The sequence below is a fragment of the Hyperolius riggenbachi genome, chromosome 7, assembly GCF_040937935.1.
Source record: "Hyperolius riggenbachi isolate aHypRig1 chromosome 7, aHypRig1.pri, whole genome shotgun sequence".
Classification (NCBI taxonomy): Eukaryota; Metazoa; Chordata; class Amphibia; order Anura; family Hyperoliidae; genus Hyperolius; species Hyperolius riggenbachi.
The window spans coordinates 248342029-248366773 of NC_090652.1; the positions used below are offsets into that span (position 1 = coordinate 248342029).

Sequence of the window (24745 nt, forward strand, 5' to 3'; positions counted from 1 at the left end):
TAGTGGGGCACAGAGGCTGGTTGTGCACACTAACACCAGCCTCTGTTGCCCCATGGTGTGCCTCCAAGACCCCCCTGCGCGCCGCTATACCCCCCACAGTGCTAGCGACACGCAGCGTGTCGCCAGCACAATGTTTACCTGAGCCTGTCTGTTAGCGCCGCTCCCCCGCCTCCTCCGTATCGGCGCTACCCGCTCGCTTCACTTCCCTCCAATCAGCGGGAGGGAAGGGACGTGGGCGGGTAGCGCCGATCAGTGTTGCCAACTCATCCCTTTAATTACTGACACATCTAAGTTATACAGGTTCTGGGGCTATTTGCACATAATCAGTGCCTTAACTGCATCTAAATAGCCACAAAACCTGTATAATTCATATGTGTCAGTAATTAAAGGGATGAGTTGGCAACACTGGCGCCGATGCGGGGGAGCGGCGCTAACAGACAGGCTTAGGTAAACATTGTGCTGGCGACACGCTGCGTGTCGCTAGCACTGCGGGGGGTATAGCGGCGCGCAGGGGGGTCCTGGAGGCACACCATGGGGCAACAGAGGCTGGTGTTAGTGTGCACAACCAGCCTCTGTGCCCCACTAACATAATGAAATCCCACCTCAGGTTCTCTTTAAGGACATCTGAGGTGAAAATAAAGTGTTGAGATTAACAATAGTATCTATCCACCTTCTCCTAAACATGACTTTTTTTAGATATCTCAGTTTTAGTTTATATTTAAACCTAGTTTTTTACGGTTTAACGGTTTCAGTGTCTCTGCTCAATGACACCTTTATTGAAGTATGCCAGAGTTTAGATCTTTGAACTATTTACCCTTTTTATCTTTTTCCCGCTCTCAGAAGCCATGTACTGACAGGGAAGTGATTTATGGTTGTAATTAGTTATCACTGAGGGTTATGCTATAGTCTGACCCAGTTCCGTCCCGGACAGAAATTGTCACTTGCATACCTAATGTTTAACTCTTTCAGGCAGGGAAAGAAAAAAAGGAACACAGTATAGTCACTTGTCTGCTTGGTATTGTACATACACATGTCTATCTCATTTTGTCATATGTCACCTCGGTTGTCCTTTAAGTGACTGTCATATAGAAAAAAAAAATCCTATATTGTAATTTTAAATACGTTTGAGCAGGCTCATCGGATCGGCACACTCTATTATTTCACTGGTAGTTTTCCATAGAGGAGTTATCTGATTGAAAACAATTGACTGTATTTTGCTTACGGTATCTAATACTGAGGAACTCTCATGATCATTTATCAGGCTGCGCAGTAATGGATTCAGAACAAAAATACAGGTAAAAACATCAAGCATTGTGTGGATCTGTGGGCAGTCTAATTAAAGTCTTAAAGGGACCCTGCATACGAATCCTCTACTGTATCCTGAAAGAGAAATGTTTTTTAAAAGTACTGTGAATTTACACTCTGTTTTCCGCTTCCTAATTCAGCCAGCTAAAAATTGAACACACAGAGCAGCTGTCTTTTCTCAGCACACATGAGAGCAAACAGCTAAGACTCCTCAGGAGAGGGGGGCTAATGAGGAAAATAGAGGTTGGGTAGAGTAGCATATCTGTCCATGCTGTGGTCGACAGTCAACACTGTTTTCATCTGGCTTAATTATAAAACATATAAAGGGTAAGAAACGAACAACATTGCTTTCAGTAAACATGTCTCTTTCAGGATTCAGTAGTGCAGTCATGCACTTGGATCCTGTACAGGGGACAGTATCCTGTACACACCTGAAGTAAGGTATGAAGAGGGGTATGTAGGCTGCCATAATTATTTCCTTTTAAACAATGCACTATGGCCTCAATTCACTAAGCTTATCTCCTGTCTTTAATAACTCTTCTAGAGTTGTTACCATGGGGATAAGGCATGTAGTACTCAGGAAACATTTTACCTCAGGCAAACCTAAAGTTAACTCTTCTGTCTTTAAGTTAACTCTTTAGTCCTTAAAATAACTCCAGAGTTAAAGACAGACTGTTCATTAACTGCGTGTGAAAATAACTACAGAAGAGGTAACTTAACTACAGAGGAGTTAAATTAACTACAGAAGAGGTAAGGAATGAAGAGATAAGATAACTCTCTCACTGTGTGGAGGTAAGTTATCTCTTGCCTTATTATCTCCAGCATGATCTTAGTGAATTGAGGCCAATTGTCTGGATGTACTGCTAATCCTCTGCCTCTTTAGCCATAAACCCTGAACAAGCATGCAGATCAGTTTGACTGGATTTGCCACATGCTTGTTTCAGGTGAGTAATTTGGACATTACGGATGCCAGAAAGATCAAAAGGACACCAGGCAACTGGTATTGTTTCAAAAGAAATAAACATGGCAGCCACCATATGACTCTCACTTCAGGTGTACACACCTTGCTCTGTAGCATCTAGAGAAGTGAATCTGCAAAAGGTAGAATGGCTGTAGTTTCAAGCTTCTACACCATCCGCAAGCAAATGGTGCGTCTGCTGCGCACAGGGACAAATATCACCTAAAATCATCGTTTTAGTGACATTTTTCCCTCAAGCACTCATACATGAGACAGGTGGGGATCCTTGGTTCTGCCACCACCCGGCCCCCCAAACCCGCATGCAACACCAAAGGGGGAGTGCAGGTGAGCCCCGGAGCTGCCACCACCACAGAATTCACTGACACTACCCCTTCTAGCTGATTGCCAAGCACAAGAGGAACAAATGCTCACTCCCAGGCAGCGCTCTGCCATTTACATAGGTTTGCCGACTGCCAATCAGCCATAGACAGGAGAGAGGGTTCAGTCGCACATAGTTGTATACTACGTGACCAGCTGGGGGTACCTTGTGTAGGTATTCCTCCCCCCCCCCCCCCCCCTAACTAATCTGCATACTAGGAGCTGCAAAAAAGGTTTTCCCACAATCGATGTATAGATGGGCTCATTTGCCCTGCCTGGAAAAATGAAGGAGCTGAACTTCAGTTTGTGGACATGAGTTGCTAAAACAGAGTCCTTTTTTGGAATCGTATTGCACAGGTTCTAAGTGATGTATACAGAGTAATGCTGTTACCTGTACTGGCAGCATAATGAGGGCTGCTGCTATCTGTATGTAACTGGTCACTTGGGCAGTTTTAGTAGGCTGTGTCCAGATATGCTGCTTATGTGCACAGCGATCCGCTGTACAGTTCTGAACTTGCAGATGCTTGCCTGCCGGGTGACGCGTTCCTGTTGTAGAAAAAATGTTAGTTCATTTGTCAAAGTGTTGACAGAATAGGCACAAATCATGTCTCCTTTTTCCACTTATATGAACAGGGTTAAATTGAAGAAGGTTTTAGCCTGTAGTTTCTATACAGTGCTACAGAAGAACTCCCCTTGTGTGTGTTGATGTGGCGTATCACAGTACTGTGCATTAGCTGAAAATTGCTACAAACATTTATCAGTACTATTCTACATTTATTTTGGGATTTCAAGTGTACCCGAGGCGACGTGACATGAGAGAAACGTGTATGTGCAGTGCAAAACATATTAATAACCAGGCTGTTATACTTGTTTTATTTTGCTGCCTGAAAGTTTCTAGGCATGGAAGTGACAAAATATGAAGGGGGAGACACAGGGTACATGGAGGGGGAGACACAGGGTACATGGAGGGGGAGACACAGGGTACATGGAGGGGGAGACACAGGGTACATGGAGGGGGAGACACAGGGTACATGGAGGGGGAGACACAGGGTACATGGAGGGGGAGACACAGGGTACATGGAGGGGGACATGGAGGGAGACGTGGAGGGGGAGACACAGGGTACATGGAGGGGGACATGGAGGGAGACACTGCACATGCAGGGAGACACAGGGTACATGGAGGAGGACATGGAGGGAGGTACAGGGTACATGGAGGGGGAGACACAGGGTACATGGAGGGGGAGACACAGGGTACATGGAGGGAGACGCACAGGGTACATGGAGGGAGACGCACAGGGTACATGGAGGGAGACGCACAGGGTACATGGAGGGAGACGCACAGGGTACATGGAGGGAGACGCACAGGGTACATGGAGGGAGACACACAGGGTACATGGAGGGAGACACACAGGGTACATGGAGGGGGAGACACAGGGTACATGGAGGGGGAGACACAGGGTACATGGAGGGGGAGACACAGGGTACATGGAGGGGGACGTGGAGGGGGAGACACAGGGTACATGGAGGGAGACACTGGACATGCAGGGAGACACAGGGTACATGGAGGAGGACATGGAGGGAGGTACAGGGGACATGGAGGGAGACACAGGGTACATGGAGGAGGACATGGAGGGAGGTACAGGGGACATGGAGGGAGACACAGGGTACATGGAGGAGGACATGGAGGGAGGTACAGGGGACATGGAGGGAGACACAGGGTACATGGAGGAGGACATGGAGGGAGGTACAGGGGACATGGAGGAAGACATGGAGGGAGGTACAGGGGACATGGAGGGAGACACAAGGTACATGGAGGAGGACATGGAGGGAGACACAGGGTACATGGAGGAGGACATGGAGGGAGGTACAGGGGACATGGAGGGCGACACAGGGTACATGGAGGGGGACATGGAGGGAGGCACAGGGGACATGGAGGGAGACACGGTACATGAAGGGGGACATGGAGGGAGGCACAGGGGACATGGAGGGAGACACGGTACATGAAGGGGGACATGGAGGGCGACACGGGGGACAACGAGGGAGACACGGTACATGAAGGGGGACATGGAGGGAGACACTGGACATGAAGGGAGACAAGAGGCAAACATGGACAAGGGACAGGAGGAGGACACAGAGGGGGGAAAGAATAGGACACAGAGGGGGACAGGAGGAGGACCCAATAATTGGAGGAGAACACCTACTAGACGCCTCTGAAATATGGACGCACCAGGTTTAGTGTATATTTTTTTTCCCCTGGTTTTTGCCCTCTAAACCTGGGTGCGTCTTATAGTCCCGAGCGTCTTGTACTGTCTGAAAAATACGGTAACTGCCAAAATAGTAAGATGCCAGCCAGCCTTCCTACTCATTCGGACATTCTTGCACCTCCCCCGAGCAACTGCTGTTCTGGCAATGTTTTTGAAAACAAAGAAAACCCTGAGAATCTCACTTGAGGAGATGGACTAGTCTAAAACTTGTCTGTTCTGTCTTTTTACTAATTACTTTTTTTTTTTTTTTGCTGTAATGGTCCTTTAAATTCACATAATTTCTATAAAGATTGAAAGTGTTATTACCGCACTGCCACTGCTATGATGTAGAAAAAGAAAACTGTTCATAGTTGTGAACTGGTTAGGAAAAAGCTTTTGTTCCTGTTCTTATAATATCCCCCTCACTTTGATTGCAGTTTTCCAACGTAATTGAGCTGTTAAGTAGCTTTGATATGAGTGACATGACATCCATACTCACTGAAGTGCTGTAAGCCTGAATCAATGCCTGATAGCAGCTGCCTGTCTGCTGCACAGATTATATTCCATCTCTGAGGAAGGCGCAGCACTCACAGTGATACAGAGCAGGTGCTTCACTGGCTGAACTAGCATGCAGCCTCTGAGGCAATCCGCTGCATTTTCAGGGTGTCTGCTCTTTCTTTGCATTATGCAGCCTAACGAACCTATTATTATTTGTGTTTTATGTCAGGTTTTCAATCAGATATTTTTATATGACAACTCTTTGCAGAGAAGTTAGGCGCACAGTAGAGGACAAATTGTGTTAAAGTGAACCTCCGGACTAAAAATCTACTCAGCAGAACTGAAAAGGCTTGGTGTTTCTTTAACTGTTTCACAGCATCAGAACTTTGTTTTTCTTACCAAAGCATCATTTTTAGCTGCATTTTTAGCTAAGCTCCACCCATCAAAGAAAACTGCCCGTGCTTTTTTCCCCTGATGCTGTGCAGAGCATGATGGGATTTCCTATGTTGTTCACGTTGCCTAGCAACTGGGATGGGTGATCCGGACACAGGACTGTTGGAACTGTGTCTCATGCTTCCTGTCACATCCTTTCAACCAAAAAGATGGCTGCCCCCATGAAATCACAAACATTTGCCTGTTCTTTTAAAACAGGGTGGGTAAGAGATTATATTACCTATCTATTTTAATTAACATAACTAATGTAACTTAATGACAGTATGTTTGTTTAGGCTGAAGTTCCTCTTTAACTTCTGCAACGGACCAAAACTGACATGAATGAATCCTTTAATAATCTGATCCGCTCAGACATGATGTGATATGTCCGTTGTGATGACAAAACTCTAGGGGCTCTTCCACACTAAAAATGTAACCACAATTAGGGGTGCAATTGGCAGACGCAACTACGGTTCCTGACAGAAAAAAATCAGCAATTCATTTTTTTCCAAATGGGATAGCAAAACAAAATGCTTAGCCCTATTTTTACTACTAGCCGACCCGTGGCGTAGCATACGCCGCATAAGTGGGTAGAGGGCAGGAAGGGGGTATTGGGCACAGTGGCGGGGAGGGGGGTCGGACCCCCCCTCACCTGGGTCCCCCATGTGCGCTCCCCCTGCAGCTTAAGCTCAGCAGGAACCCCCCCTCACCTGGGTCCCCCATGTGCACTCCCCCTCCAGCTTAAGCTCAGCAGGAACCCCCCCTCCCCCTCCTGCTTAAGCACAGTAGCAGCCGCCACTATTAGTAAGAGGCAGCGGGCGGGGATGCCTCACCTCTTCCGCTTTCCAGCGTGCGTTTCACTGTTGTCACTTCCTGCAATGCCGCCCACTGTATTGGTGTAATTTGCCTTTTTAAAACAGAAGGAAATCTGCAAAATTCAGCTGTAAGTGAACATTTGGGGTTACCCACAATGCACTGCTACTGCCAATTATGCTAATTATCTCTTTTTACCCTTGGTAAGCCAAGCAAGCATCCAGAACCACTGGTGTATAGCAATCCTATAGCTTTAAATTTTACACATCCATATCAAACCCACAAGTGACAGCCTGTTTTGGACTTTTGGTCCTCATCTGTACATAGCAAGGATTGATATGGCTGTATGAGATAGGGCTTGGACCAGTACAACAGAGTAACCAAGCAGCTCAGGGCGACCCAAACCACTCGGAATGTATAGGGGGATAAAAGGGACCAAAAAGACCTACTAAAAAATCAAAGCTTGGTGTAATTTGGCCTTCTTAAAACAGAAGAAAATCTGCAATAATTCAGCTAAAGGTGAACATTTGTGCTTACCCACAATGCACCGCTACTAAATATGCAAATTATTCCTTTTCACCCTTGGTAAGTCAAGCAAGCCTTGATTCACAAAGCCTGATTCACAAAGGCTATCATTCATAAAGCATTTACGCATGCGGAAATGCTTAAAACAGCTGACTTTACCGACCACTTAGCAAAGTCAGCATTCATAAAGGCTCTTTCCGCATGGAAAAATGACACTACCGAGCAGAGTGATAAATCACCGCCTTGTGCGGTGATTATCGGTACAAATGTAACAAAATGTTAATTCATAAAGATTTCCGCAAGCGGTGTGAGGTCGGGAAGTACTGCTCCCTCTGATGTGGCGATACCAATGTAAGTGAATGGAGACACACAGACCTCCCAGGCAGCTGCAGCAGAGCGGAACACGGAGAAATGTATCAACTCTGCAGCTTCCGTGTCTCCGCAAGCCTATCGCCTGCCTACCACCAGCCTAGTTCGGAGAATCTCCGCACTGCTACCGCACATGGATACTTTTTTATGAATGCCCACCCAGAAGTCTAAAACACCGCCAGCGGTGTTTTCCCGCACTGATTCTCCATACCGACAGCACTTTCATGAATGATAGCCAAAGCGGTGCAAACTGTTTAGCACGGGTGTGCTAAACATTTAGCACGTGAAGTGCCGTCCGCTGACTTTTGTGCGTGCAATTTGCCACGTATTGCGGCACTTTGCGCACGCAAAAGTCAGCGATCGCGCGGATCGTGGCAAAAGACCGGGATCGCGCAAATCGCGGCTCTTTGCGCGCGCAAAAATCCGCGAATGGCACTTCACATGCTAAACGTTTAACACACCCGTGCTAAACAGTTTGCACTGCGTTGTGAATCATGGCCTTATAGCTTTAAATTTTACACAGTCATATCAAACCCACATGTGACAGCCTATTTCAGACTTTTGGTGCTCATCAGTACATAGCAGGGATTGATATGGCTGTATGAGATAGGGTTTGGACCAGTACAACAGAGTAACCAAGCAGCTCAGGGTAACCCAAACTACTAAGAATGTATAGGAGGATAAAAGATACCAAAAAGCCCTCCTACTAAAAAAAGCAAAGCTTGGTGTAATTTGCCTTCTTAAAACAGAAGCAAATCTGCAATAATTGAGCTATAAGTGAACATTTGTGGTTACCCACAATGCACTGCTACTGAATATGCAAATTATCCCTCTTCGCCCTTGGTTTGATATGGCACTACTTCTTCTTCTTGCTTGGACCAGCCCCTTCTTCTTGCTTGGACTGGCCCTGTGGGCAGGGCGCTACTTCTTCTTCTTGCTTGAAGGTTGAGGCACTTACTCTATTATATATATGGATGTGATTTGCATGCACTCCCATTCATTTAACCCAAGAGCGGGATAAATGCAGCAGGCACTATCTTTGCAATTGGATGCAAACCGGATCTCACTACTCATACAGGGCATCGCAACAACTATATTAGTGATTGCAATCGACAACCCACATCTATTTCAATTACCTAAACAAAGCTTGTGCAGTGTGGAAGGGCCCAGAGCCCTGGGCACTGGAAGGAAATCGGGCATCATAGATGGCATGCTATCTATGACATGCCCACTATAATACACACACACACACACACACACACACACACACACACACACACACACACACACACACACACACACACACACACACACACACACACACACACACACACACACACACACACACACACACACACACACACACACACACACACACACACACACACACACACACACACACACACACACACACACACACACACACACACACACACACACACACACACACACACACACACGATTTTACATTAGATCCTCTGTGACCATCCATTTTGGTTACTGTCTAGTGTGAACCCAGTCTAAGATTTGTTTTCCAAATTCATTTTTAAACTTCGACATGCCAATGAATTGGTCATTCTGTCAAAATAACATTTATAATTTCGAAAAATGTATGCCATTCAAAACCTATGAGCTAGGTAAAGGGGGCCCATACACCTAACGATTTTCCCGCCGATATACAAGCGATTCGATCACAGTGATTGAATCAGCTGTGAAATTGCCGCGCACACCGCTGACAGAACGATCGATTTCCGTCCGAAATCGATCGTTCCCGTCGATTCCCATCGATCCGTCCGTGTGGAAGACTTTTCTCGATCGCCGGCGGGTCGGGAGTGCGTCGATAGCGGCGTGCGAATGCCCGATGACCGACGCAATACAGCGGGTATACATTACCAGCCGGCGCGAGTCCCCTGGTCCTCGCTGTCTTCTTTCCGCGCTGGGTTCCGGACCGGCTGCAGCTACACAGAACTTCCTGTCCCGGCAGGAAGTTTAAACAGTAGAACGCCCTCTACTGTTTAAACTTCCCCTGGATAGGAAGTTCAGTAGCTGCAGGAACGGTCTGGAGCCCGGAGCGGAGAAGAAGACAGCGGGGACCAGGGGACTCGCGCCGGCCGGAATAGGTAATGTATGCAGGGAGGGGGGGGGGGGGGGGGGAAGGGTGGCAGCAGGGGCAGCTCCACAGATTGTGATCGGTTTCAGGCTGAAATCGATTCACAATCTGTTTGCAGTAAAGGTGGCCATACGATCCCTCTCTGATCAGATTCGATCAGAGAGGGATCTATCTGTTGGTCGAATCTGATGGCAAATCGACCAGTGTATGGCCACCTTTAGTGTTCAAGATTGAAGATTGAAAAGCAATAGTGTTTTCTTTAAAGGACAACTGTCAAAGTTAACTAAAATTCTAAATGCCACATATATTTGTAATGATTACTAGCAAATAGCAATACAACATTTTTTTTAAATTGTTTTTTTTGTAATTCTTTTCATTTTTTTTTTTTTTTTTTTTTTTATGTGAAGAAAATTTTACATTTACAGAGAATAGTTTTCAGTGTAGGCACTACTATGGATGACTGTGCCCAGCACATCCAGCATACAGAAACAGTCCTCACTGTCTGTAATCCAGTGACTGAAATGTCTTCAGAATGATAGAAAGCAGAAATATAACATCAAATAGGGTGTAAATAACTCATCAGCTGTTCCTGTGTCTCTCTCTGCCTCACGCTTCTAAAGTAAACAGAGATTGCAGCCAGGAAGAGCTCATTCTAAATGGTAGGTGTAAGCATCCAAGAACAGGAAAAAAGTACAGGTCCTTCTCTTTAGATCCTTTCTCTGTAGTTGGAAAAATACTCTCAGCTGTGCTTGGCTGTTCTCGTATGATCAGTGTGTGTGGCCAGGGCATAAACAAAACAATAAATAACTCCTCAGTTAACAGTGGCAGCTACCGTGTTTCCCCGAAAATAAGACAGTGTCTTATATTCATTTTTACTCCAAAAAGTGTGCTAGGGCTTATTTTCAGAGGATGTCTTATATTGGCACTGCATGAGATATGTCCTATGCTGGCCGCCTCTTATTGCTGCTCATTGTAATGTCACAGTGCCGATCAGGCACCTGTCATGTCATCCCTGCACACAGTTGATAAACCTGCTGTGTGCAAGGATGACATGACAAGTGCCTGATCGGCACTGCACGATGTGTCCCCACGCTGGCTGCCTGTGTGAAGCCGCTGTACTGAAAGTGTAATCTACCGCTACAATCTAATTGGATCAAGCAGTCTGTCCTCTTGATCCCTTGTGTGTCCCCAGATGTCCCCTATGTGTCCCCTATTTTTCTCAGTGTGGCTGCTTTGTTCAGTCCCTTAGCCTGTGTCTCCTCTCCCTGTGTATTAAGTGCCCCCCCCACACACACACACACACACACACACACACACTTCTGACCCCTGTGTGGACACTCTGTCCAGCCTCCTAGCCTGTCTCTGCTCCCCTGCATTAAGTGTCGCCCTCCCCCCTTCTGATATGTGGCCGCTCTGTCCCGCCCCCTGACTGTGTCCTCCGCTCCCCGTGCATGTTAAATGTGACGGCAGCCAGCGTGTCTTACTGCATCCATGCTGCCCAGAGATCGCCGTCGTCCTCGCTTCTCCCTCTAGTAACCGCCGCTAGTGTAGATGATGTAATCTACACAAGCGCTGGTTACTAGAGGGAGAAGTGAAGACGTCGGCGATCTCCGGGCAGCATGGATACAATAAGACGCGCTGGCTGCCGTTACATTTAACATGACAGAGCGGCCACACGGGTCAGAAGGGGGGACACTTAAAACAGGGGAGCGGAGACACAGGCTAGGAGGCGTGACAGAGCCAAGAGACAGAGACATGCGGCAGGGGATATTGTGTACTGCGGCTGGGGATGTAATTTAGGTTTGGGGCTAGGTCTTCTATTCGGAGGATGCCTTATATTCAGAAAATGAATGAAATTTCAGCTTGGTCTTATAATCCGAGGATGTCTTACTTTAGGGGAAAGACGGTATCTACAGTGGCTTGCAAAAGTATTCGGCCCCCTTGAAGTTTTACACATTTTGTCATATTACTGCCACAAACGTGAATCAATTTTATTGGAATTCAACGTGAAAGACCAATACAAAGTGGTGTACTCGTAAGCAGTGGAATGAAAATCATACATGATTCCAAACATTTAAAAAAAAAAATAACTTCAAAGTGGGGTGTTCGTAATTATTCGGCCCCCTGAGTCAATACTTTGTAGAACCACCTTTTGCTGCAATTACAGCTGCCAGTCTTTTAGGGTATGTCTCTACCAGCTTTGCACATCTAGAGACTGAAATCTTTTTTGCAGAACGGCTCCAGCTCAGTCAGATTAGATGGACAGCGTTGTGAACAGCAGTTTTCAGATCTTGCCACAGATTCTCGATTGAATTTAGATCTGGACTTTGACTGGGCCATTCTACCACATGGATATGTTTTGTTTTAAACCATTCCATTGTTGCCCTGGCTTTATGTTTAGGGTCGTTGTCCTGCTGGAAGGTGAACCTCCGCTCCCGGGCCAACGTCTTTTGTAGACTCCAAGAGGTTTTCTTCCAAGATTGCCCTGTATTTGGCACCATCCATCTTCCCATTAACTCTGACCAGCTTCCCTGTCCCTGCTGAAGAGAAGCACCCCAGAGCATGATGCTGCCACCACCATATTTGACAGTGGGGACAGGGACAGATCAAGACCAAGTTGCGCCTGGGGCAAGGTCAGGTTTTGGCGCCTAAACTGCCATTCATTTTGCCGCCTTTTTAAGAATTGAACAAACTGTGCCTGGGGCAAGATACCCGCTTGCCCCCCCCCTCCCCCCCAGATCCGTCCCTGAGTGGGGATGGTGTGTTCAGAGTGATGTGCAGTGTTAGTTTTTCAGCCACACAAAGCGTTTTTCATTTTGGCCAAAAAGTTCCGTGTTGGTCTCATCTGACCAGAGCACCTTCTTCCACATGTTTGCTGTGTCCCCCACATGGTTTGTGGCAAACTGCAAACGGGACTTCTTATGCTTTTCTGTTAACAATGGCTTTCTTCTTGCCACTATTCCATAAAGGCCAACTTTGTGCAGTGCGACGAATAGTTGTCCTAAGGACAGATTCTCCCACCTGAGCTGTAGATCTCTGCAGCTCGTCCAGAGTCACCATGGGCCTCTTGACTGCATTTCTGATCAGCGCTCTGCTTGTTCGGCCTGTGAGTTTAGGTGGACGGCCTTGTCTTGGTAGGTACAGTTGTGCCATACTCCTTCCATTTTTGAATGATCGCTTGAACAGTGCTCCGTGGGATGTTCAAGGCTTTGGAAATCTTTTTGTAGCCCAAGCCTGCTTTAAATTTCTCAATAACTTTATCCCTGACCTGTGTGGTGTGTTCTTTGAACTTCATGGTCTCGTTGCTCCCAATATTCTCCTAGACAACCTCTGAGGCCATCACAGAGCAGCTGTATTTGTACTGACATTAGATTACACACAGGTGCACTCTATTTAGTCATTAGCACTCATCAGGCAATGTCTATGGGCAACTGACTGCACTCAGACCAAAGGGAGCTGAATAATTACTCACACCCCACTTTGCAGTTATTTATTTGTAAAAATGTTTGGAATCAAGTAGGATTTTTGTTCCACTTCTCACGTGTACACCACTTTGTATTGGTCTTTCATGTGGAATTCCAATAAAATGTATTCATGTTTGTGGCAGTAATATGACAAAATGTGGAAAACTTCAAGGGGGCCGAATACTTTTGCAAGCCACTGTACATGGTACAGCTCTGGCCCCTACGCTGACACAGGCTGTGATCAGAGACTTCTGAAAAGCTTCCGATTCTTACTGGCTAAAAGCTCTAATGGTATGTGGGGTTTACAGAATGACAGATTTTTTTTTGATAGTTCCTCTTTAGAGCAAAACCTGAAGCAAAGTTGTCTGCACGTGTCCTCATCTCTGCTATATTCAATGTATTAATAAAGTAACATGGCTCCACTAATGCACCTTGCCGTATGACCTTGCTGGCCAGAGCTGCAGAATGTGTCGTCATGGCGTTTTCCATCTGGCTTTTATCTTTTCCTTATTGCTTGGCTGTCCACGCACCTTGTTGGGTCTGGATGTGGACTGGTTGACTCCCTGGTGTTCGTTTATATTCAGCGGTCTGAGATACAGGACTTTTCTTCTCCCAGGGCTTCCATCTTGTTTTCTAGTTCTAAAAGTTGTTACCTGCATGTAACACCGTTTTCTGACTCTAAACTGTTAATTTCTGCCTCTTATTAGAATCAACAGTAGGAAGAGAGGGTATTGCTAGTAAGAGATGTCTTTACATGCAAAGTAAAAATAAGTATATATCACAGAGATTGCAAATATAGCTTTTTATAAAAAAAAATAAAAAATAAAAAAAAGCATGCATAGTCCAGGTTAACTTAATGGCAACTAAACATCTGGGATCTCCCTGAGTTTAGCTACTTAACACTGCTAACAAAGCAGATTTTTGTCAGAAACATCTGATTGGCTTGTTTAGGGTCTATGGCTAAAAGTATTAGAGGCAGAGGATCAGCAGGACAGCGAAAAACTGGTATTATTTATTTGAAAGGATATAAATATGGCAGCCTCCATATCCCTCTTACTCCAAGTTCCCTATAAAATGCGCTCCAAATTCACATCAATTTCAGTAATCGATATATTTTTGGTTTTTTTATTAAATCAGTATTCCAAAGCATTTTTATAAACAATGCACTTTGTATGGAACTGCACTTTCTACTCATATTACTGCTTAAATCTGGATGCAGCCATGATATTTTACTTGCAAAGCACCCTGGGCATTCTGCCAACACTCATTTATTTTAATGTGGTTAGGTAGAAAAAAGTAAGTTTAATAAGGGCCTTTACACCTTGTTAAAGTGAATGTTTACCGGATAAAAAAAAAAAAAAGTCAGATACTCACCTAAGGAGATGGAAGGCTCGGTCCTAATGAGCCTTCCCCCTCCTCCCCCGGTGCCCGGTCCCGCGCAGGATCCCCCGTGGCAATATTCGACCAGTTCGGTCAAATACTGCCACTTCCGCATGCCTTCGGGAGCTTTCGGAAGCCTTCGGGAGCACTCGGGCTCCCGATGACGCGGCCGCTCCATACTACGCATGCGCGAGCGCCCTCTATGACGCTCTCACGCGTACGTAGTATGGAGCGGCCCGTCTTTGGAAGCCCGAGTGCTCCCGAAGACCTCCGAAGTCCCTGCGGCGGCGGACGCGAACGGGGGAGCCAACGCAGCACCGAGGGCACCGGGAGAGGAGAGGGAAGGCTCATTAGGACCGTGCCTTCCCTCTCCTTAGGTGAGTATCTGACTTTTTCTTTTTTAATCCGGTACCCATTGGCTTTAATGATATTTCTGCACATGATGAAAACTTTTTACTCCTGTATACTGTGTGTGTATCTATCTATCTATCTATCTACACACCTCAAGGAATATTAGGAACACCTGTTCAATTTCTCATCAATGCAATTATCTAATCAACCAATCACATGGCAGTTGCTTCAATGCATTTAGGGGTGTGGTCCTGGTCAAGACAATCTCCTGAACTCCAAACTGAATGTCAGAATGGGAAAGAAAGATTTAAGCAATTTTGTGCGTGGCTTGGTTGTTAGTGCCAGATGGGCCGGTCTAAGTATTTCACAATCTGCTCAGTCACTGGGATTTTTATGCACAACCATTTCTAGGGTTTACAAAGAATGGTGTGAAAAGGGAAAAACATCCAGTATGCGGCAGTCCTGTGGGCGAAAATGCCTTGTTGATGCTAGAGGTCAGAGGAGAATGGGCCGACTGATTCAAGCTGATAGAAGAGCAATGTTGACTGAAATAACCACTCGTTACAACCGAGGTTTGCAGTAAAGCATTTGTGAAGCCACAACACTCACAACCTTGAGGCGGATGGGCTACAACAGCAAAAGACCCCACCGGGTGCCACTCATCTCCACTACAAATAGGAAAAAGAGGCTACAATTTGCATAAGCTCACCAAAATTGGACAGTTGAAGACTGGAAAAATGTTGCCAAGACTGATGAGTCTCGATAGTCAGAATTTGGTGTAAACAGAATGAGAACATGGATCCATCATGCCTTGTTACCACTGTGCAGTCTGGTGGTGTAATGGTGTGGGGGATGTTTTCTTGGCACACTTTAGGCCCCTTAGTGCCAATTGGGCATCGTTTAAATGCCACGGGCTACCTGAGCATTGTTTCTGACCATGTCCGTCCCTTCATGACCACCATGTACCCATCATTCAAACCAAGGAAAGGAGCCCAATACCATAATAGAATAATATAAGCTGCTTGAAAACGTCTCAATGTGTCAAACAAAATTTGTTAGGGACTTATCCATACATCACAAAATCATTAAAAACAATAATTAAAACCCCTGTTCTAATCCAAAGGTAATTGGAATTCAACACAGCAGCGAAATAAAGTGGCAAGTGCTGTGCAATATTGTGCAAAAAAAGGGGGGATTTAACATGAATCTACAATATTGGATGCAATGTGCAAATGTGCAAAAAAGGTACAAAAAACGCACACAACTTGATACATCAAAAATTGATGATAACAAACAAAAATGGTAAAAAAAATACATGAAAAAATGATTGCAAAGTGACACTGGACACTACCACAATTCCAATAAGTTATATAATAGATGATCCCAACACATAAGTGCAAATGAAATATAAAGTGCAAAGTGCTTACCATAAGATGTCAGATTAGCTGCATGCGGAGAGACTGGGGGACTGCGCAGTCCCCCAGTCTCTCCGCATGCAGCTAATCTGACATCTTATGGTAAGCACTTTGCACTTTATATTTCATTTGCACTTATGTGTTGGGATCATCTATTATATAACTTATTGGAATTGTGGTAGTGTCCAGTGTCACTTTGCAATCATTTTTTCATATATTTCTTTTACCATTTTTGTTTGTTATAATCAATTTTTGATGTGCAAAAAAGGTACAAAAAACGCACACAACTTGATACATCAAAAATTGATTATAACAAACAAAAATGGTAAAAGAAATATATGAAAAAATGATTGCAAAGTGACACTGGACACTACCACAATTCCAATAAGTTATATAATAGATGATCCCAACACATAAGTGCAAATGAAATATAAAGTGCAAAGTGCTTACCATAAGATGTCAGATTAGCTGCATGCGGAGAGACTGGGGGACTGCGCAGTCCCCCAGTCTCTCCGCATGCAGCTAATCTGACATCTTATGGTAAGCACTTTGCACTTTATATTTCATTTGCACTTATGTGTTGGGATCATCTATTATATAACTTATTGGAATTGTGGTAGTGTCCAGTGTCACTTTGCAATCATTTTTTCATATATTTCTTTTACCATTTTTGTTTGTTATAATCAATTTTTGATGTATCAAGTTGTGTGCGTTTTTTGTACCTTTTTTGCACATTTGCACATTGCATCCAATATTGTAGATTCATGTTGAATCCCCCCTTTTTTTTTGCACAATATTGCACAGCACTTGCCACTTTATTTCGCTGCTGCGTTGAATTCCAATTACCTTTGGATTAGGACAGGGGTTTTAATTATTGTTTTTAATGATTTTGTGATGTATGGATAAGTCCCTAATACATTTTGTTTGACACATTGAGACGTTTTCAAGCATCTTATAATATTCTATTATGGTATTGGGCTCCTTTCCTTGGTTTGAATAGTGTGTTGTTTAGCCCAATTGGACAAGTGTGTCCACAGTATTATTATATAGCTCTATAGTTGTGTTGCACACCATGTACCCATCCTCTGATGGCTACTCCCAGCAGGATAATGCACCATGTCACAAAGCTTGAATCATTTTAAATTGGTTTCTTGAACATGACAATGAGTTCACTGTACTAAAATGGCCTCCACAGTCACCAGATCTCAACCCAATAGAGCATCTTTGGGATGTGGTGGAACAGGAGCTTTGTGCCCTGGATGTGCATACCACAAATCTCCATCAACTGCAAGATGCTATCCTATCAATATGGGCCAAAATTTCTAAAGAATGCTTTCAGCACCTTGTTGAATTAATGCCATGTAGAATTAAGGCAGTTCTGAAGGCGAAAGGGGGTCAAACACTGTATTAGAATGGTGTTCCTAATATATATTTCTATAATTAGATTGTTCCTGACGAGCAGCACACATTTCCAGGCATATCCTGATAAATTTTCCCTGTGCGTTCTAAATTCTGATGTTGTTGGAAAGGCCGGATTGAGGTTCCTTGTTGTTTGGCCCGCAATGTGGTGGTGGCAGTGTGCGCTATCTCTAGAGGGCCGCTTTTGTTGTCACAGCTTCCTTAATATTTCCTCTCCTGCTCTCTGCTCACACAACAAGGAAGGGTGAGTGAAAGTTGTTCAGTCTCTAATGAATGGACAGGAAAGGAAATGCTGCTCCAGCTGAGATATAACCAACTCTCAGCGATAAGGTAGGAGCTTATATAATGTTATGTATAATCATATTATTTCCGCTATTTAGCGCTAATCCTATGTGACTGGTACAGATATTGCCACACAGTGCAGTGTAACCCCAGGACTACTGTGGCTACGGTCATCTTGGGTGAGAATTCTGTCATGTGCAGTGACCTCTAGTGGTGGCTCTATGCCTTACTGCATTGCTGTCCCCTGCTGCCATTGAGTAAAGCACAGGTATGCAGGATCTTATCATTAAAAGATCAATAATGTTTGAATGGTCAGAGGAAGTTGCCTACTGACACTCTACAACTATGTACACAAGCTAGATTAAACTCTGAGGTGGCTCCTACCAGCCGGTTCTACTAAGTATTTAGTGTGTACAGTGGCCCCTGATCCTCTCAGAACCTGGCCGAAGGGACGTGGATGGACAAAGCAGATCCTACATCAGGTCTGCTTTGGCTGTCCATGTTGTTGCTGTGGGGTACTGTGAACCCAACCTTGAAACTTAATTAGTGTGTCACCGCATTACGGTTATAACCAACCAGCACACCAAAATGTAATAGTTCAGGACTAACTGATCAAGAAACTCCAATGAAATAGAAGAAAAAAAATATGCATCATAGTATAGAAAATGTAATATAAAAAGAATCTCAGTACAGTACGTGTTACAAACAACAATGGGTTTGCTTCATTCAGAACAGTTTTTATAACACCACTAGTAAAAATGTTCTTAGTATGAGACCTTCAGGCAATACTGAGTGCATAATTTAGAAGTGTTATAGGAGCGTTTGAAACTGAACAGTCTGTCAGCTTCTATGCAGGAATCGTGTATTGAATCAGCTGGCATCTACTCATGGCAGCTGGTTTGAAACCACAGAGACAAAGAAGTAGAAACAGGAAAAGAAAAGGATAAAGGGGGAGTAAGAATAGACTAAAGAAAGTTTAGAGGGCAGAAGGAACAGGCGGGGAAGGGGACAAAGCCCAGGCATGAAGGAGAGGCTGAGAAGACAGCTAGAGGTCAAAATTATCTCCCACTGCCGTCACTGTGATAGTTTCATAAGCTCAATAAAGCTTACCTATTCAACTTAATCTAGCAGGATCATATTTGGGTTATCAGAAAACAGGGCCCATCGGAACCCGAGGTGTAAGACCTATGGAAGCTGCCATATTTATTTCCTTTTAAACTATACCAGTTGCCTGGCAGTCCTGCTGTTCTTTCTGGTCAGTACAGTCTCAATCATACACCTGAAACAAGCATGCTGCTAATCTTGACAGATTTGTCATAGACATCTGATGTGCATGCTTTTTCAGGGTCTATGGTATAAAGTATTAGCAGGACAGCCGGGCAATGTGTATTATTTAAAAGGAAATACACTTGTCAGCCTCCATTTACCTCTCACCTCTGGTTCCCTGTAAACTGTGCTAAAATGCCCCAGTTCAGGCTTTCAATATCTACGCATATGATGGTATATTTTTATTTAAAGAATAACTTACTGTCATTTTTTATTAGTCCAAGTTCTATCTGCATAATCTTTACATGACATTTGAATGCAAGGAAAAATGATTTGCATATCATTACTCATCCCTAACCAGCAATGCAACTTTATAAAAGCCAGATGTCTCTTATTGCCCTGCCTGCAGGAAGAAGCCATTTCTTTGCTCTTATAGTTAACTTTTTTTTTTTTTTTTTTTTTTTTGAGAATGGAGACACTAAACAAGAACTGATATGCCTGTGCAAGGCTGTTGTGGTGCTGGCCACAGAGAGTTTATCACAACTGGTTGCTGCCCCCTCCCAGCATCTTTTTGATTACACTGCATGGTGTTGAGAGCAGATTAGTGACAGTTTGACAGTTCAGGCTGCTGTTCAATCTATCCAAGCATCATCTCACATTGGCACAGGAAGACTGTTTTGCAAACTCAACAAGGCAAATAATAAAAAGAGTAATGCAAAAATAGTCTATGTGCAATGATCAAAACTTTGTGCAGTGCAAGCTATGATATATTCCAAACAATATGTATGAAATAATAAAAACAAATGATTATAGTAGACCATGAGGTCTTCTGAGAGATAATTGGTGACATGACTACAGTATGTACTTTGTAAAGAGCTTTAGAGGTTGTCTGCACTATAACACATCATAATAAATATACAGCTTTTTGGATAACCTATGATCTTTTCTTTATACTCCGTACAATTTTTTTCATTGTACTGTGCCTTCTCTAGTACGATTACAACTATCTAGACTGAGGCCTAGTGCACACCAGAGCGGTTCTGCTGCGGTTTGCGATCCGCTTGCGGGTGCGGATCCGCTAGGGTAATGTATTTCAATGGGCTGGTGCACACCAGAGTGGGAGGCGTTTTGCAGAAACTCATAGGCCTAGTGCACACCAGAGCGGTTCGGCTGCAGTTTGCGATCCGCTTGCGGGTGCGGATCCGCTAGGGTAATGTATTTCAATGGGCTGGTGCACACCAGAGCGGGAGGCGTTTTGCAGAAACGCATACTCCCGGGCTGCTGCAGATTTTGGATTGCGGATGCGTTTCTGCCTCAATGTTAAGTATAGGAAAAACGCAAACCGCTCTGAAAAACGGCACTTCAGAGCGGTTTGCCAGGCGGTTTTTGTTACAGTAGCTGTTCAGTAACAGCTTTACTGTAACAATACATGAAATCTACCACACCAAAACCGCTACACAAAACCGCAAAACGCTAGCTGAAACGCTGCAGAAAAATAAGAAAAAGCGTTTCAAAATCTGCTAGCATTTTGCGGATCTGCTAGCGGTTTTTGGTGTGCACTAGGCCATACTCCCGGGCTGCTGCAGATTTTGGATTGCGGATGCGTTTCTGCCTCAATGTTAAGTATAGGAAAAACGCAAACCGCTCTGAAAAACGGCACTTCAGAGTGGTTTGCCAGGCGTTTTTTGTTACAGTAGCTGTTCAGTAACAGCTTTACTGTAACAATACATGAAATCTACTACACCAAAAACGCTACACAAAACCGCAAAACGCTAGCTGAAACGCTACAGAAAAAGAAGAAAAAGCGTTTCAAAATCTGCTAGCATTTTGCGGATCTGCTAGCGGTTTTTGGTGTGCACCAGGCCTGATTCCACTTTATTCATGTATTTTTTATTTTCCACGGTCATGTCCATGTTTGTTATATTGAAGACAAATCTCCTGAAGTCATCGGCCTAAAGAGAATAGCTTGTGATCTGTATTTCACTTAGTGGACCGCGGCCAAGACCGAATCATATTGTCCATGTTCACCGCTTCCATAGCGAATGCATCTTGGCTGGTTCCCCCGCTCGCAGTCAGACTGTGGGTTGTTTAAGGATTGCGTGTATGTCTGATAGAGCAATTACCATATTATCCTGGGCTTCCAGTTCATTGTCTATAGACCCCCCTGTGATCAAAACATTCTGTTCTGACTGCAAAACAGCTGGATCAGTAGAACTGATATCATGCCGGCGACTGATCCGGATAATTGTTCATGAAGATGAATTGATCTGCTTACATAGTTAGTGCATGTTTACAATATTAAATCCTTATTCCAGGCATAATTATTTTTCAGGTAGTCTGAGTAGATATTCAGTGACAAATTTTGTGTTTGTGTTTTATAAGCCTAACTATAAACCACAGGGAAAAGAGTACTTTTCTGCCTTCAGACTTTATCCCCCCTCCTCACTCACCCTAGCAGTAAAATAACTTCAGTTAGAAAACATAAAAGTTCCTAAATAGTGTAAACCGTCTGGTAAGCAATATTATTGATCATGTGACCACACTGTCGGTTGTTCAGTGGAGAAGTAGTGCATCCAAAACAGAAGTGGAAGTAGCCAATTGGAGAATGGGATCTGGTTAATTTTTCTGTCATATCAAAGACCTGCTGGAGATTTAATAGTGGCTTCGGCATGAGCTAAGGTTTATACTGACACATAAGTACTTTGTAAACCATTTTTGCATGGAAATATTTTTATTAAATAACATTTGGTTTTTGTTACTTGGGCACTTTAGATTCAGACAGTAGATTTTCCTTTAACCTTTTGATTGCCATAAGCAACCGTATATCACCGCACATACTTTCTGACACCCACACTTTGGGTGTGAAGTGGGGGGTTGGCCTATGTGCAGGGAATAGATTGGGGGTGATGTGTGTGTGTGTGTGTGTGTGTGTGTGTCGCCCTCCGTATGCAGAGTGCGCTGCGTATTGTGCTGCAGAAGATATGGCTACCTGTCGGTCACTTCAGCTTGCATCCTCTAGTGTTTTGTAGACTTTCCGAATTGGCCATTAGAGCTCCCAGGCTCATTGCGGTCACATGACACTGAGCCTGGGGGACGGGAAGCCTCTGTGTTATCCAGAAGGTTCCCTCTACTGAGGTCAATATCCCAATTGGGCACTGTTTTTCCTTTACATTAAAGGAAGCATCAGCGGAATTAAGATAATCCAGATTTACTTACCTGGGGCTTCCTTCAGCCCTCCATAAGTCCCTCACTGCGGCTCCACTCTCAGCAGGTCGCCCAGGGTACCCCCTGCAGCAACCGCCAGCCTGGCGAGGTCGGCGGCTGCTGCACACGTGTGAGCGTTCACGTCCATGCTCCCGTTGCCAGGAGCGTTCAAGCAGGTGCAGTACTACTGCTTCTATGCATAACACTCTTCCCAATCAGAGCACAGACTTTGCACATGCAAAGTAGCTGTTGACTTTGCCAGGTCGACGGCTGCTACAGAGGAGAACCCGGACGACCCGCTGAGAGCGGAGCTGCGGCGGGGGACACATAAGCTTGCAGGGGCTGGAAGAAGCCCCAGGTAAGGAAATCTGGATTTGTTTATTTCCCCTGATGTTTAAAGCTCTGCAGAAGAAGTCAGCACTACATAAATGCACAATAATAATTAAATTATACGTTGCTTCTTTGCAGATTTTTTATTTAATGCTGAAGCACCATCATCTTTTCATCGGTAATGTTATCAATGTTGTTGTTTTATTTTCCAGATAATGATGAGTACAGGCCGCCAGTGTGGAAGTCTTACTGTAAGTATTCCCATGTGATGATAATCAGTGCTTTGACTTTATTGTAGGATGCTGCTGAGGAAAACACATTGACACAGGCTGGAAAGAACGCACTGTTGAAACATTTGCTGATAAGGTGGGGGTTGGCTGTCATTCTAATGGCTATCTGGAAGAAACAGGAAAGATTTCAGAGCCTAGAGCAGCTACTGACTTCACAACGAGCGGAAATTCCCATTTCCTTATTTATACATTTTGAACACCAGCTTTATGTATTCAAGGTCGAGCTGGTCCAAAAACTAACGCAAATGATTTTTTTTAATTTTAACCGATAAGAGGCTGTTCTTGATGGACCTTTAGTTTGACACCTACATCCGATCATCAAACAATTCCCGACTCCTGATTCCTGACTTATTGTATTTGCCAGATTAAAGAGAACCTGAGATGGGTTTGAAGAATGCCATTAGGGCACAGAGGCTGGTTCTGCATACTATCACCAGCCTCTGTGTCTGTACTGTGACCCCCCCATTAAAAAAAAGCCACGCTAGCGATACGCAGCTTGTTGCTAGCTGGCTGATTACCTGAAGGCTGCCAGTCACCGCCGCTCTCCTCCCCGCCTGTGTCCCTTCCCTCCCCACCTCCGTAAGCTGATTGGAGGGAAGGGACGCGGACAGGGAGCGGCGATATAGAGGAGGTGGGGGAGCAGCACTGAGTGACGGCACTCAGGTAACCAGCCAGCTAGCGACAAGCTGCATCTCGCTAGCATGCCTTTTTTTTATGGGGGACAGCAGAGTGCGGGGGGGGGGGGGGGGGCTGGGGGACACAGTACAGACACAGATGCCTAATAGTATTCTTTACAGACAGCTTACATATAATAGCAGTAGAGTATTGTACCGTGTTAGCCATCAGTAAAACCAAGAAGGTTTGAGTCGGGATGATAGCATTTCTTAGCTAACCTAAAAGAGAAAGCGTACGTTTTTGTCTGATAAGCCTTCTTCAAACTCTGTTCTGGTATGCATTCAGGAACAGAGTCTTTGCAGAAGGCTTATCAGCCGAGGCGAGCTCTGGTGTGATTTCTAGTGCTTGAAAGGTGCCTCCAGGTGGCTATATGAGAGAGACAAGGAGTCCAGTGGTGCAGTATCCTTTGTACAAGTTGGTATAATAAAAGATATAGCTGTTATACTCACAATGGTGGGTTGCAAAGACCTGCAACCACCGTTAGAACCTACGGGAAAAACAACTGCTCCCGCTCAGTATTCCATTCTGCTTGGCAGGTGCCGGTTGGTCGCACCCCTTGGATTTATTGGAAACTCTGAGATTTGCAATAGGGAGCCCCTAAGGGTATGTCTAATCTAAAATGCACTGTTGAAGGTGCCCTATATTTGAATATCCGGTGTACGATGTATATATATAAAAAAAAAAATATATATATATATATATATATATATATATATATATATATATATATATATATATATATATATATATATATATATATATATATATATATAGGATCTTGCCTCCTTAAAGGACAAACCACTAGGGTAGGTATACGTTTTTTTATTCATTCATGCACTAAAAGACAATGCATTTCACGGGTGCTGGCCCGCTTCTTCAGGTCAATACAAAAAATGCCTTCGCTGCAGACGACCGTCCTTTTAAGGACTATTATATATACACCTTATAATAAAATATAGGGAACCTCCAACAGTGTATTTTAGATTATCAGCTGAGTGCTTTTAAGTTAGCCAGTAAAATGGTATCATCCTGATTCAA

General features: G+C 44.4%; 1 protein-coding gene across 1 annotated transcript in view; it reads left to right on the plus strand.

Moving 5' to 3' along the window:
- CHN1 (chimerin 1) overlaps nucleotides 1-24745 on the plus strand; it is a 160084-nt gene that overhangs the window by 13080 nt on the left and 122259 nt on the right. Inside the window, exon 3 of the mRNA XM_068247020.1 lies at nucleotides 22955-22993. Coding sequence (XP_068103121.1) covers nucleotides 22955-22993 — 39 coding nt within the window. The remainder of the gene's footprint in view (nucleotides 1-22954; nucleotides 22994-24745) is intronic.